Here is a 16,169-nt window from a genome sequence, read left to right on the forward strand (position 1 = left end):
TTTAAGATCATTTCTGGCCTTTGCAATCCAGGAACCTCTGACTCGGCCGAATGATGTGGGCTGGCTTTATAACATGGATTGCTACTCACTAGGGAGCTGAGGGGAGGCTGTTAAAGACTTTCTGAGTACTGTAGGTTGCACTATACTTCAAGTGGAGGATTTTAAGGTCAATGGTTCATTCTGTTTATAAGCAAAGCACTCTGGGCCTGGAGGAGGATCCTGACTGCTGCTGCAACAGCATCACAAAGTGACAGCAAATAAACAGATTGAAAATCATCACTGTGAAAATACCATTTACTAAACAGGGGCTTTTGTACCTACTGGGTTAGCAGCTCTGAGGTGGCAAACACACACAGGAAAAATGGCACAATTCTGCTATTTGACTTCTATATACTGGTAAAGTTAAGCTGCCCCAGGTACAGTAGGGACTCCCTTGAGTGTCTGTCAGACTGTTTTCTGGGGATTTTTCCTTTTCAAGGCCCATCTTACAAAGATGTAATTCCTACCTTATAGCAAGCACAGGCAGCACCCTTAATTTTGCAAAAAAATCAATCAGCAGAATTCTCCAGACCAGGTCATGGGAGGCAGGTACACCTGCCTTGGGCTTGGATGTTACCAAGGGAGGTGTGAAGGATCAGAGGGAAAAGAAGAGCTCATACCTGACCTGTTGTACAAACACTTCTGGCAGTTATATACACAATAAATAAAACAGATGAATTGCCAGCTGCCCCTTGAGCCATCATTAATGACTGGTTGTTTTCTTAATAGGCATCAAATACCTGAGTGAGCCTTTAAAGAGGCTGTGGGGCAGAAGCACACAGTCACTGGCTGTACAGAGCAACACCTACATGTGGGTACAGCTATGAAACATCAGCTGCTGATCCTTTCAGGTGTTTCTGCCACTACTGTGGTTTTAATACTTGCATAGTTTCATCCTCAACAGCTCCTCTGGTGAAAACATAAAGCAGCTCCCACTAGTATTTAAAGAGAATTAAATGGAAGGATTTCTATTTTTGCTGTATGAATTTCTACTCTGAGGTTAATTTTGCTGGGGGATTTTTTTTATCCTAGAGTAAAAAGGGGATGAAGGGAGTGATAGTTTAACAAAAGCCAGCAAGCTGAAAATCATGCGCACTATGTATAGCTATAGGAAATCAAACCCTTTAACAATATTTCTTTCAAGAACATTCAGCAATCAAAACAAGTGATGCTGTTTTTGATGACTCCTGCTCTCTTCACGAAGCCTGAAATTCTATAAAAGCAAGAAGGTGCCATTCTACTAGGCAAAACCCACTTTTATTTCAAAAATAAAAAAAAAAATCAGTAATACTCCCTCATGTAAACTATACAGATTATCAAAAGTCAGCCAGCTCTAAAATTGAGCCCTCTAATTCAGTTCAGTAAACTTTGAGCCCAGATCTTTCATTAGGACAAATAAGTACATTTCTCTTGAAGTAGTTACACTGCTCCTGTCAGCTTGGAGAATCCCAGCCTTGTGATCACAGAAATGTTTTGTTTTTCAAGGGGACAGGGCAGCTTGAATAGAGAGTCCAGGATATGGTCCTGCCTGTATATTACTGTTTTGCCACTGAAGGTCCAGCTTCGAGGCTGCAGAGCTGTCAGTGACCAAACATGATGGACCACCCATTGGCCTTTTATTAACCAGCACTTGTTCCCCCCTCTAATCCTATCACCAGAGTAATCAAAGCTGCCATGTCCCAGGGTTTGATGGAACAGCAGGACCTGGGAAATGAAGACTGATTTTGTTAACAAAGTCATTCCTGCCCCATGAATGCTGTCTCATTGGTAGAAAGCGGGGAGATGAGGTTTATTTGTGCACAGAATGAGGTGGCAAAGAAATGAAAAGGGGAGAATGGTGAAGTGTGAAGTTTAATCTGGCACAGTCTGAGGTTTCTTTCTTTGAGGCTGTCTCTGATCCAATCAACACTGGTTTGATATTTAACATCTCCCCCTGCAGTTGGAAATTATACCAGCCGGAGGAGACCAGAGTCAGGGCTTCCCAAACAGCTAAAGGGGAGAGAAGGAGGTGCTGGCAGCTCCTCACCAGCCTGACAGCTTCCCCACCAAGAGGCTGGCAGGAAGCTGGACCCCGACACAAATTTCCTCTACAAACCTTGGGATTCAGGGCATCTGCTATGAGCTGAATGCAGACTGTCCCTGAGGAGAGCAAGCTTGGGGTGGGATGGGGTGGGATGGGATGGGATGGGATGGGATGGGGTGGGATGGGATGGGATGGGGAAGGGATTTCAATTCTAATGTGGAGTAAGGGCTGTGATCACTGTCTAGGACTGCAGATCCTGCTGAGAAACAGGACCAAACACAAGCAAGAGATGCCACCCACCTCCCCAGGGAACAGCAGTTTGGGTAGAGGAGTAAGACCTTCCCCTTGCTGACTGTACAGACCTTCAGTGGGGACACACTGCAATCACTTCAGGGTGATGGGGGTCCCATGACAGCCCTGAGCCATCCAGGGAGGATGCACCAGACATGAGCAGCTGCAGGAGCCACAATCAAATTCTCCTTACTCCAATAACAGCCTGGGGAAAGCTTCCCATCATAGGCCCACATAAGGGTCTCAAAGAGGAGAGAGAGCTTAGCCCTATTCCCAGCTGGCCCTCAGAAGATACATGGATGAGTCCTCACAGCCAGTAGTGGCTGCAGTGCCTCTGCCAGGATTCCACAAGAAGGCCTGGAATATCATCTGCCCCTCAGTGGTTCTCAGCCCTGGCCAACTTGATTTTGCCCTTTTCTGGCCACTCCCTATATAAACATCAGTGCTGTCAGACAGACTTGTCTGCTTCCTCTTCTTCACTTACCTCAGCTCTTTCTGTCCCACCTTCCATGAAAACCCTGAAACTTCAAATAGCAAGAAGAAGTAAAATTTCAACCTGACCCAAGCCCACTATCAACTCCCCTGCATCCAGGCTCCCAACACTGCCTTCTGCTGGGATTCAGACACCTTGACACCAGCTCAACCATACACAGGGCCTGGACTTTGAGTGACCAGCAGCTGCCAGAGTCCCAGGAGGTGGGATAACACTTCCCCCCAGGATCCAAGCAGGAGAGCGGCTGGTCAGCAGGAGGATGGGAGTGATGTGGAAAAGCAGCAGGAAATACTGTGCAAGGGTTTCAGGGGGAACAGAGCATCAAACTACAGGGGTTTACAATAGAAAACAATGCTCCCTGCCCTACCTGCAGGAGCTGGCTCTCCAGGAAGCAGCTAATTATATGAGCCACCTTAATCTTTTTATCCGGCTAAGACAATCAACATTTCAAAGCCACGCACAGAACGTTTCAAAGATCGTTCCTGGTCAGAAATGCAAGTGTATCCACTTTCTTTCAGAGCAGATCAAAACCAAGTACCACACCGAGACCACTCCTAGATTTCCTCCTCCTCACGGTATCAGATTAACAGATTTGGTGTATGTAGTCAGATTAAATATTTGCAGTAGCACAAAGCTGCCTTTGAGGAGAAGAAGTAGGGGAAAAAAGCTTTTTTTATCTTTTTTTTTTTTAATTTGCTTAGGGCAAAAATACTGGACTTTGGGGATGGGGGAAACAAAAGCATTGACATGATTCAGCAAGGCACAGTCCTAAAACCTGAATTCTGAATGCAGAAATAATGTGTAGTGTTCCTATAATAGTAATGCTGAAAACAGGTAAAAAACCGCTGATGCCCTTAGCAGATTTGGGACTATAATTTATCACAGATGTTCTCATCAAACTGTGCAAACACCCTGCAAGACAAAAGCTGCTCAATTTCTGATTTCCATTTTTAGTGCGTTTTAATTACGTGTTGCTTAAGGAAGGCTCCAAGACCTGGAATTGGGAGGTGAAACCTTGCAATAGTAATCCACTTCACTAAATTAGCACAGTAATACACCAAGCAGTAGGACTGCCAGACGGTGTGATAACATTACAAATTACTATTGTTAAACAACTAGCCAGGTGTCAGGATGCATGGAAATCTAGAGGAAGCAAGAAAATAAGTATCTGGTTTGTTTTGTTTAAGTTTCGTCTCCTGTTGTTCTGGTGGCCTTGTTCCTAGAAAAAGCTTCAATCTAGGAAAATTCCTCCTGAACACAGATCTATTTCAGCAACTTTGTCAATTCTCTCTAACAATTAAAATGGAATGTATTCTTTTAATCAGCATAAATGTTTTGCATAAGTGACTGTCATTTGCTTGCCAAGAGCAGTAATACCTTTACTGTTCTTTTTTAGATTATTTCTGGAGCAAAACGAATGGGAAATTTTTGTTTCTATTTAAAAGTTGGACAGAGAAACAATTATGGTTAAGGGCAGAAGTGAGTTTTGTACTCTGTCCCTTTTCCTTTCTCTGTTGCTCACTCTCTCTTAAAAGAAAAAAAATGTAGTATGATTCACATTTAAAGGGCTTCCAAGTAGTACATTTTTAACCAGGTGCTTTCATGTGCTTGATTCTAACTGCCATTTTTGACCTAATACAACCTAACAGTATAGGATGTCTGGAATGGTTAATTATTTTTACCTCACCTTAACAGAGAGGACAGGAACTTAAAACTTTCAGACAAAATAGTATAAAACGAATTCCTTGATTTGGATGTGAGTTAAATAATGCAAAGGTCCTGAGAGGCTTTCTTTTAATTATTTTTGTTGATAAACAAGAAAATACATTCAAAAGTGTATGCAACAAATCTTCTCAGAGTTAATACTCTTAGCTGAAATATCGGATGAACCAAATATTAGTGAAAGCCAGACTTTTTCCCTTCAAATAGTTCCTACTGGACTTCAGGGGAGCAGGGGGTGAAGGCACTCTAAGGACATTTTAATCACACCTAAGATTACTCCTTTAATCCTTATTCCCCCACATCACCAAGAATTTTTTTGGTCAAAGTAGGACAGTAAGATAAGGCTGGAAAGAGACCAATCCAAAACTAATGACAAAAAGCAGGTTAAAAATGAAATATCGTAGCAGTAACTGACACCATTTTAAATCTCCCCTGGATTATTTGTTTTCTTCCACACACATTCATTTCCTCAGTTTCTAGTAAATCTCATTTCACATAAACAGTTCCACAAAGCAAAGTCAATAGCTGTTACTGTGTTCCTCATTAATCCACTGAAATGAAATAGATCTCATGGCTTAGTATTTGGTTGTTTAAAGCTAAATCCATTGAAAGAATTCCAGAGTCCAGTTACACCAATAACTTTTGTTTCTTAACCTACATCCGTTTCTGTTTGCTGAAATTTACCTGCTCTAAAATGAAGTAAACCCATGCATATTGCACACTTAATTTCCCCCAGTACAAGGGCAACATGAGCCACTTTGTTTTGACCTGGAGTGACCACTAAAAAGACGACTGACAGTTTGCATGTACTTAAATCAACTTGAACAATGCCGAAATTTCTATTTTCATTGTTCATGCTTCATCCTCTTCCTGACAAGTACCACAGAGCTGCTTTACTTCAAAACAAACAAATAAACAAAAAAAATCATTTTTTACCCAGCTCCAGGACAGGGTGGGAAGCATGTAAGTTTCCCTCACAAGTGGCAATCAAGTGGACACACTCATTCACACCCCGGACATTTGCCTCTCAAATAAATTATACACGTGATACACACGCAGCACTCGCCGCACACATCACGGGCTTTCTGCAGGCAGCACGGATTGGCATGATGGAGAACAGGCAGCCCAACACAAAAGCTGCTGAGGTCCACGAGCGACCACCCCACTGCAGCAGGCTTGGGGTTCACCCCCATCAACTGCCGGAAGCACAAGGAGAACGCCCCCCATATCCTGGGACAAGACACGAGGCCCAGAAGCCTCCTTACCTGGGAGAAGTTGAGCCCATTCAGCGGGTGACACTGCTCCTCCACCCGCTCCACCGCACCCGTCTTCTTCTTCATCCTCTCGGCCTCCTGGGCGAGGTAGAGATCGAGCACCGGCACCCCTCTGGATCGGATGTCCGTCTCAGTCAAGGAGTTCACCATGAGCATCACCCAGACGGGCCTCTTGCGCTCCCAGTTCCCGGCGATGGCGTTGAAGAGGTAGTCGGCATAGAGCCCTTTGCCCCGCTGGTCCGGGGTCATCCAGTGGGGCAGCATCAGCTTGATGTAGTCCAGGTGGCGTTTGAGGCGGCGGTACAGCTCCCGGGGCAGCACGTCCTGCAGGTTCTCCCCGTGCGGCAGCATCTGGCAGCTGGCCAGCCCCGAGATGGTGTAGGGGTCCGTGAGGTCCAGCTCGAAGTAGACGCTGGAGCTGGCGTGGAAGGCGGCCTTGGAGTTGTCAGGGATAAAGTCCCAAACTCGCGTGTAGGGCACGTGGATGGTGCCGAAGAGATAAGCGGGGGGGTCACGGCGAATGGTCCAGAGGAAGGAGTTGAGCTCTCCTTGCTGCGGGGAAGACGGAGGGGCTGGTCAGTGATGGAGGGGCACAAAGGAAGGAGACAGCGATGCCACCCTCAGGGCTGCCCGCCGGGCAGGAGGAGCGGGCTTCCCGCTTCCCCCTCTCCTCTTAGCAGCCCCACGCGGGCTCGCAGCAAGCAAAGCCCACGGGCACCATGAGGCCCGCGTGGGGCTGGGTCCCGCTGGGATTCCCCGCTTGCCGCGGGGGACGCAGCCCCGGGCCCCTCCGCGGGGGACACGCGGGGCAGCGCCGCCACACCTGTGGGGGCCACGCGCGCCCGCGTGCGCTGGGCGGGGGGGGTCCCTCCGCGCGCCCCCGTCCCGCCCGCGCCCCGCGGACCCCGCGCGCCCCGCGGACACGCGCGCATCCCCCGCGGGCCGGCGCGCCCCCGGCCCGGCCCGGCCCGGCTCACCGAGCGGGGCAGGTCGCACTGCCCCGTGTCCATCTGCTCCCGCCGGGCCGCGGCGTCGGGCAGGAACCCCCCGAAGACGAAGCAGATCAGCGTCAGGTTGAGTTGCATCCCGCTTCCTCTCGGTCTCCTCTCTCTCCTTCCCAGATGAGCCTTTTTGGATTTCTAGGATCTTTTTTTTTTTTCCTCCCCCCTCCTCCTGCTCTTCCCCTTTTTTTTTTTTTTTTAGCCTTTTTTTTTTTTATTCAAACAAACTTTGCCAGTCCCATCTGCATCTGACAAGTGCAGGGGGAAGGACTGGCTGCCCCCTCCCTCCCATGCTCTCCCCCCTCCCGCCCTTTCCCACCCCCACCCCCTCTGGCTCCGGGCTTGTCAGAGGCGCTGGATGCTTTGGGGAGGACGGTTCTCATCGCCAGCCTCCGCCATGCTTTGGTGTTGCAGACCGGAGACGCTCCTTCCCGCCCCGCCGCTTCGGGAGGAGGTTGGGAGGAGAGAGGCGGGGGGGGAGAAGAGGGGGGAAGGTGGGGGAGAGCAGCCAGAAAGTAAAAAAGTTTAAAACCAAGATTTTTTGGACTGTTTTTTTTCTTTAATTCGGCGGTCGAGAAGGGGGTCCCGCGGTGCCTTGCGGAAGACGGGCGGTGCTCGGCAGGGCGGCGGCGGTCCCCGCACCCCGGCCCCGCTCCGCGCTCCCCGCTCCGGAGGCCGGACCCGCGCGCCGGCGGAAAGTTCCGCGCAGCCGCCCCGGCCCGCCCGCGCCTCCCGCCGCCAGCGGCCGCCGCCAGGGGGCGATGGCGCCCCAGCGGCGGCCGCGGCTGAGGGGCGGCGGCGCTTCCCCGGCGCCCGCCCGTCCCGCGGCACCTGCGCGGCGCGTCCCGCGCGTTAAACACCAACAGCGCGAAACGGAGAGGTGCCGACAGCCCCAGACTCGATCAGCTGACAGCGTCCGTCCCACGGGGCTTGTCACGGGCAGGAGCCGAGGGCAGCCGGCTCCCCGGGGGATGCCCTGGGGCGCCCCCGCTGAGCCCTCGCCGGCTGCGCTGACCCGCGCGGTCAGGACACGTCCGGCTTTCCCCTGCCCCTCCGAGCCCGGCGGGGAGGGCAGGACAAGGACGTGGCCCCTGCATGGCGCGGGCAGTACCGTACCCCGTACCTCAGCTGTCCTCACCGGGACCCCTGAGCTTCACAGGAGGATGCAAGGAAGGAAACTTGTGTCGTTTTCAAACATGCATCATTAGCGATCCAGGTTCCCACTGGGACCGAAAAGCCTCAGCAACACGACCTGAGGTGATTCTTGGTGACGGGAGCACTTCCAGGATGCCTGGGCATCTGGAGCCCTCTGTGGAGGTCGTTGCAGAAGGCGTTTGAGTTCAGCAGCTCCAACTCACACACTTACCGTGTGTTTCAATAGTTTCAGAGCAGAGGACAGGCTGACAGTGCCTGTCACCGTAACATACCAGAACTCCTGCCTCTCCAGAATCCATTCTGGGCAGGGATGGGAGTCAGGGTGCCGGACATAGTCCATTTTCCCTGCAGGACACTGCCCAGCCCCAGGTATCACCCTCATCTTGCTGTGTGCAGCAGAGCCGATCTGCATCCTGGCTTGCCCATTACCTCCCCAACTGTAAACCCTGTCCAAAACTGGGAAGTTCCTCACTGTATTGACAGTGACCAAAACTACCAAAATTTAAATGATGAAATGCAGTCATTAGTATTATGATGCACAGAGCCAGCAGAGTCTTGCCAAGGAAAGTGACAGACTCAGGCCCACCTGGATGTGAGTGTGGCTTCCTGAGAGCCCCGTGGAGACTGTGAGGGACACCGGTTGCTGTGGTGACTGATGGACCAAAGCAGCCACCCAGGCTGCTGAAAGGCATTTTGGAACCACTGTGTGTGCATCCCCTGCACGCTGCTCCTGGCAGGAGAGCATCCTCCTCACCACAGTGTTGGAACCAGCAGCTCCTTTCTAAGTTATGCCACTCATCCTCTTCTCTTGCCTCCCAGATCTCCCAGACAAGTAAAAAATCAGGCAGAGTAGGGACTGGTTTTTCCTCATTGTGTTTCAAGTTCTTTAATATTCCATTTTCTGGTTCCACCCTGAGGGATATGGTTCAGATAAGGGAAAAATAGAGAAGAACAGAGAAGCAGAAGGATTTTTAGCGCATAGGGTTTCCTGTTGCTGCAGCACAGGATGGTCCAGTGAGACAACCGAGTCATGGCTGCGTGCTGGAGTCACCTGTGGCTCCGTGCTGTTGGGATATGGAGTGTGTGTGTGCAGCTTTGTGTGTGTTGCTTTGTAGGCAGTGTCCTCCCCACCAACTCACTTCCCTGGCATTGTGGTGTGATGGCACAATCCCACAAGGACCGGGATGGCTGGGCCTGGCCTTATGTGCCCACAGCATCTTTCTGCAGCAGCCCCACCTTTCTCCCAAGTGTGCCTCAGCACACACTCCCAGCCCACCCACCCCAAAAGTGCCGGGTGCTGCCTGGTCACTGTAGCTGGCTGTGCCCAGACCTGAAATGAAGGTCCAGAGCTGGAAAGTTGTGCAGTCCATGTCCCAGCAGGCGTCACACAACAAGGGCTAAGTAGAGTCACAGCACAGGATCCTATTGCTTTTCCCTAAGCTGCCACAAACGATTTCAAAGCTGCAGGCTTGATGCTGTCATGACACTGTAACATAGAGCTGCATTTGCTCCACCCTGCATTCAGCAAGTGCCACTTCCAAAGTGGCATGGCTGCACTTGCCTGGCTTAGTGGCTTTGACTTGATCTACCCAAATCTCTTCCAAAGCTGTGGAAGAACAGAGGGGCCTCGTCAGGAGGCTGGTAGGGACATCAGGAGTGATGTGAGCCAGAATCTCACGCCCTGGAGAAGACGCCTGGGAGGTCTGTGAGGATGTGAGGCCCTGCTCCAGTGCCGGGTGCTGTATGTGAGGGAGGCGATTGCCCTCATCGATAGCATACATACCAAAGCACCCAGGGCAAGAATAAACAAACAGCTTTGGCACTGTGCTCGCCTTCCATGAGCCAAAAGGCAGGTGTGTGTGTGTGTGTGTGTGTGTGTGTGTGTAGATAGCAAGTTTTCCAGCCGTTTCCCTGAACTCAGCCCTGATGTTGCAAGAACTGTCTAGCTGTGAAAACACGGCCTCGCCTTGATTTATGCCGCTTGTGGGTAAGATGACTAAGAAGAAAGGGGGGGGGGAAAAAAAGAGCGGAACAGGAACAGAAATCCCAGTGGGAGCACGATGAGGGTGTGTACAGATTTGGTGGGACAGTCAGGTTGGGGAAACTGCAGCCAGAGCTTCAGGCAGTAGGAAGAGGAGACCACAAAACCACATGGTATGTGTCATGATGTTCCACCTAAGATACAAAAGCATGCCACAAGTTTTATGAAGGCAACTCTTTGGTAACAGTAAAGAAATTAATTCTTTTGTGAAATTGTAACTTTTTTTTTCTCCTTCAGATGAGTTCCATATGTCCTCATGATTTTTACTTTTAAACACAGCAGTTTAGAACAAATCTTAAGTAACATTTAGCCTGTGTCTAAAGTAAATATTTACAAAAACATTAAATAATGGTGCTGATCTTTGGAAAATGTGTATTGCTCCCTACCTGCTACTGTTTTGTGCCTATCTGGACTAACAGAGAAGCTTTGTAATAAAGCCCAAAGCTGTAAAAGCAGTATAACAGTGTGATTAGAAGTAATCAGAGGAAAATTCTGATAATTAAAAACTGTGAAGAGAAAGGAGGGCTAGGCTGCAAATGGAAGGTTACGTTAGTTTGGCTTAACAAATTTTAAGAAAATTAATGGGAGAATTGGCTTTTAATCTTACAAAAACTGTATTATTTTTGTGGAAGCATAATACATAGTTATAGCTGTTATTTATGTCATGTGTCATTTTCAAAGAACCTTAGTAAATAAATATTAATCATTTCACCAACCACTTAAAGGCAACCACTTTAGGGGTGTGGTGAGGCAACAACTTACCAAGTGAGTTGTGCTTGAACAGGAAGTGAAGAAGCCAGATTCAATAAGGTGTCCGTGTGGGTATAAAAAATATTTGTGGAGGCTTTAACAATATGTTTAATGAGGTAAAAAAAAAACTCCATGGAATAGAGGGTAGATTTCTTTGTTTATGAGAAGCATGCATTGAAACTTGTAATTACAGTGAGTTTCCAACAGGTAAAGAAGATTACCTGGAAGATCTGAGAGAAAACAGCTTGTGAGGGATCAGTATTTGCATGCAGGGAAGTGTAACTTTTTTCAAAGAATGTGCTCCTCTCTGCTCACCTTCCTCACATGAAAAAACCATATTGTTGGCCTGTGACATAGCAGTATTTCCCTGTCTCCACCTTGGTGTACTTTCATTTGAAGGCACCCGGTGAATTTCAGTCTCTGCATTTCTTAAAACCCTCCTGCTGTTAGGAACTCTGCTGGCCAATGACTCTCCCCAAACCTCTCCTGTGTCAAAACTGGAAAAGTAAGAACCCAGCTTTTCATTTTTCCATGAATGAAGCTGAAGGTGTCTTCTGCTCCTGCCAGAGATGGTAGATGAGATTCAATCTTCTTTTATGCTACAGATCACAGAACAATTTAGGTTGGAAGGAACTTCCTGAGGTTTCTGGTCCAATCACTCGGAACAGGGTTCATTTCAATGTTTGATTGTGCTGCTGAAGTTCAATTAAAAATACTAATTAGATTTCTTTACTCTTATACACAGGTGGCATACTCTGTAGCTGTCCTGGACTCAAAAAAGTATTGAGCCTAAAGCAGTTGCACCGCTAGCTGTCATGCCATGACTTGTTATTTGCTGTGACACCTGTGCTGTGATGTGTCTGGCAAATAGATTTTTCTGCAGAAGATTGATTTTGATGATGTAGTCACATAAAACATCTTTGCTCAGCTGTGCAATTCATGATTTGAAACATGCAGCTGTCAGATGAACAAGCCTCCACTACTTAAGGCTGTCATGCTGAAACTGCTGAATTATCACAATGTTTCACGGTTTTTTTTTTCATGTGTGTGGCAAGCAATACAATGTAGTCACTCTAGTCAATCTTACATTTTCTTGCCTGTTTGTCCTTCTGTGTTCAATTCAGTGTCTTTTGTCTCAGTGTAGCAAAAACAACCAATCTAATTCTTGAAGAAAATCCCCTCTCAATCCTGACATCCGCCCTTCTAAGAAGGAGGTATGAATTTTGCAGACCAACCAGCATTAATAGCTTGTATTACATTTTGCAAAGTCTCACCTTGTGCTGTGGCCTCTGCAATGACAGACCACATCCTGCCTGAGACTAGGCGTGTAAATAGCTGAAGAAAACCTTTCCCAGTGTCAGACTCTGGAATGCATTCTCCCTCTGTATAAAGTTTAGTCTGCGCTTGTGTATGTCTGTATTATTACCTATGCACACCTCTAAGAAGGTGTATGTAGCTATGTGTGTGTGTTTATATATATTAGTGCATTCATATATACATATATATATATATATATATATATATACACACACACACAAGATGATGGGATAGGTGAGTGCTATTAATGCTCCCTTATATGCTTTTCAATCCTTTTTCCCATCCTGTCAAAAATATTCTGAATTTTAGCCTATGGAGGCAAAAGCCTCTCTTTCTCTGATGTCCTACCACAAGTATGGTGGAGCCTATGTTTTCAAGATCTTCTGTCTGCACCTGAAGCAGAACACTACTGTTCCATTCCTAAAGCATATTAAATCAGAGAGATTGTGAAAAAAAGATCTGAAAGCAGCTCATCCACCTGAACAGAAGTAATCTCCCTGCTGCATAGAAAAGGCTGTAGCTGTTTCCATAGCACTACAGATTATCTCCTTGAGGCCTAATAAGCAAAGAGATTTCTTCCTGTTCAACATAGTTCAGTATGCAGTTCCAAATGCTCCACTTAATTTCATAAACAGTTGAAGCCTCTTTCATGTTTGGAGAATGATTGTGAGTTCAGCTGCTCAAGAGTCCTCTAAATGCTCCACTCTTTATTGTTATTCACTCTATTTTCTTTTCCTGGTTTCTAGATTGCCATTGATTTATACAACCTGGATATCATATTATGTTCATTGGCATTTATTAATGAGAAGCCTCAGAGGGTTTTTAAAGTGGGATGAGTCTTTATTGTAAGGCAGCTAAACCAGCCCTCCAAGACAGCACTTCTGAAATAGAGTCTCTGCATCTTTGGCCTAACCTGGAGCAGAATATTCCAAGGAAATCCAATAATGTTGTGTGTATGTCTAATGTAGCTCATTTGCCAACAGCATTCCTATTCCGGTGGCTTGGAACACATAATAGACATGCAAAACGTGCCAATATTTTGGTAATTTGGTGTAAAAACTGCTGCTTTTTTTCTTTTGGAGCTGGTAGAATATGGCTCACATTTGTTGCGTGTGTGTGGGCCTGCTCCTTATTAAACTTGTGGTCCTTTTTCCCAGTAACCACTTCAGTGCTGTGAATCAACATAACCAGTTCAGAAAAACACCATCTGTCGACTGGATAACCAAAAGTCTAGTTAGCTGGAAGTTTTATAGATCACAAAGTCTCACTGAGTCCATTTTTATGTTAATAAATTCTACCATGGAATATTTTCTGATGTCACATGGTAAAAGTGCCCCAAATAAATAGCAGCTGAAGCATTTTCCATTATTTATCACAGTGTTTTATGAACTTAACAGTAGAAATTGGCCAGGATCTAAACTTCCCTAATCTCTGAATGCCGTATGAGTGTGTTTATTTGGTTTCATGAATCTTAGGCAAGTAGGTTTAGAAGGGATCTAATCTAGCCTGGCCAGAGCTGGGTCAGGTGGACCTCCACTATCCCAACCAGATGTTCATCTCACTTAGGAGTGGAGGCTGGGGGTGGCCCTCTGTAATAGCTACTGACCTTATTTCATCCATCCTGTGCCATCCATTCTTTTGGTTCAGGTCACCTGCATTCTTACTTTTTAACAGTAGTCCTGCACAAAGCTATTGTTCCTCCAGACCAGTGTGCAAATTCTTGGTGAAACCTTCCAAGTCATCCTGAGTCCATTAAAAAGGGTAAATAACACATTTCCCTACGAAAGTTATAAAATTACTTCTAAGTAAGGTTAAGGAGGAGGACTCTGCCTTAGTGCTAGCGGTGCTGAGAGACCCTGAGGCTCAAAGTTCATGCCAGCACTGTAGCAATGCTTTTGCAGGGTCATCATGGGGGTTCTCATCATGGGGATGGTCTTCTCTCTGGATTTCAACACCTGGATTTCAGCCTGTGATGGTGTTTCCTGATAAATGGGCTACTGGGGATGCTACAGCCAGTATGTGCTACCTGATCATGGCCTTCTAGGGCACCTGCTGCAGGAGAAATCTGGCTGCCTCCTTTTATGAGAAATCTGGTTGTGGTTATTGGAAGGGAATCCTAACCATCTTTATGCTGTATCCCTTGTCCTCTCCCCCAGGAGGAAGACAGGGAGCTTTTTCAATACCTGTAATTTTCTTGTAACACTGCCAGTTCTCTGTCCAAATCATGATTTTGTCCTGTTTTTAGGAACTCTCAGGTGAGGAGCAGTGCATATGTATGTTGTACAGCCACATACCTAGTGTGGAGTCTTACTCATTTCTTTCTGTTGCCTAGAAACAACTTCTGCTGGTTTGAGTAGAACATGTAAATGCATTTAATCATGTGGAAGAAGCTTTGACGTTCCAGATCATAGTAATCTTCCCCTTTCCTTCCTCATGTGCAAGTCAAAGTGGTTTATATGTTTGAGATCCAGCTGTGCATGCTTGGATCTGTGATACTCAGCCCGTACTTTGAAGCTACTCCTGCCCTGAAATCACACTGTGTATATCCATTCCAAGCGGTAGGGAAGAATTAATCAAATAAAACCTGATGCTCTGCTGTGCTGAAGTACCTCACAACCTACCTATTTCTTCTCATATATTTTCCGATTATTGCAAAACTATAAAGCTCTTCTGTTGTTTCTTTGAAACAAATTTTAAATAGTCTCAGTAATCCTTTTGGACTTGAGAAAAAAAATAAACATTTCACACTATTGCAAGTCCCTGAAATGCCTATAAGGGCTACTCTGCTGAGCTGTCCTAGGGATATTTGCTGAGATCTGGAAGGCTATGGATAGGTCATCTTTTATTTATTTGGTAGGATCCCATTATCAGTTTATCACAGAAGTTACTGTTTTCAGGGCTTTTTTTTTTCAGTGCACTCTTTTCCAAATAGTTTGAGCAGACAAAGAGAAAAAACTGTCTGTTTTGGAAGTGTGTCTTTAGTGCATGTTGGTCAGTCCCAGTTTGTGTCTAATCACTTTTAGTCTGCCTGCATGCTGAGTTAAGGAATAATCTCTCCTCTTGTTAGTACTGGTCATGTGTAAAGCACCAAGAAAGCAGGGAAAAAAGCATCAAATAAAAGAAATATCATTATTTGGCAGGAAGAATGAGCTCTCTCCTCTTGCTTGAAACTAGCTTTGTTTTCATGTGGAAGTAGATCTTGCAGGTACTGTGCTTTCTGAGCACATCTTCTTGTTGCATCTCTCTCTATACATGCCTAGCCCTGTGATTTATAGTCTCTAAACATGAAGCAAAAGAATGAATTATGTCTGTATTTCTGTCAAGAGCAGAGAAATATAGCCACAATAAACCTTTAAGTTTGTAGGGTGAAGTAAAAAGAGAGACTTTCTTTTAAGAAGCAAAAAGTTATAACTATTTAAGTCTCATTGAGATGATGTTCATTGGGATCATCAGTCACACTTTTTGTTGTTGTTGCTAACTTACACATGCACATAGAAACTGCCTTTCATGGGTGAAAAATGTCTTGCTTATTCACAAGCCCTGTAGAAATAAACATCATTTTATATATATCTGTACTGCTGGCAGCGAGGATTTTATTTGTCATGCCATGTGCCAAGCTTTCATTAGTCAAAGTGTGAAAAATCCCATTTGCTGTGTTTTGGAGAGTTCCCTTTGGAAGCATTTAGAGAGCAATTCACTGATCTTTCAATCCCTGGAAAGGAGAAGGGATCCCTCCGGGGAACTGGCCAAAAACTTGGGACTTGGGGGTTCTGCTTTAGTCCTTCAGCTTTGTAACCTATCCTCTTTTTGACTCTGAGCAAATTGCTTCATCTGTCCACATCTTGAATCTCTAGTGACAAGGATCAGGCTTTCAAGTCATAAATTTGTTCAGTAGCATAAACTTAATATCTCAGATGCTAATATGGTGGTAACCACATGGTCAGACTCTTCAAGCTAAGTGAGTTTGATAAATGCAGGCAAGTCTGGGTCTGAGCATAAGTTTTGGAGAAGCTCCAGAGACCAAACAGCGCAACTCTTTGATTTCACTCTACACTGTCACAAA

The 16,169-nt window shown here is 46.3% G+C and overlaps 1 protein-coding gene across 3 annotated transcripts in view; it reads right to left on the reverse strand.

The window, feature by feature from the left end:
• Positions 1-8,842, reverse strand: part of TRABD2B (TraB domain containing 2B) — a 266,250-nt gene extending 257,408 nt beyond the window's left edge. For 2 of the 3 annotated variants that reach the window (XM_068198676.1, XM_068198674.1), the window contains exons 1-2: positions 6,820-8,841; positions 5,834-6,394 (exon numbers count right to left, since the gene is read on the reverse strand). In XM_068198676.1, coding sequence (XP_068054777.1) covers positions 5,834-6,394; positions 6,820-6,927 — 669 coding nt within the window. In that variant the 5' untranslated portion in view covers positions 6,928-8,841. Of the gene's footprint in view, positions 1-5,833; positions 6,395-6,819 lie in introns of all 3 variants that reach the window. The other variant, XM_068198673.1, reaches the window with a different exon arrangement.
• Between the last annotated feature and the right edge of the window lie 7,327 nt (positions 8,843-16,169).

This window comes from Anomalospiza imberbis, chromosome 9 (genome assembly GCF_031753505.1).
Source record: "Anomalospiza imberbis isolate Cuckoo-Finch-1a 21T00152 chromosome 9, ASM3175350v1, whole genome shotgun sequence".
Classification (NCBI taxonomy): Eukaryota; Metazoa; Chordata; class Aves; order Passeriformes; family Viduidae; genus Anomalospiza; species Anomalospiza imberbis.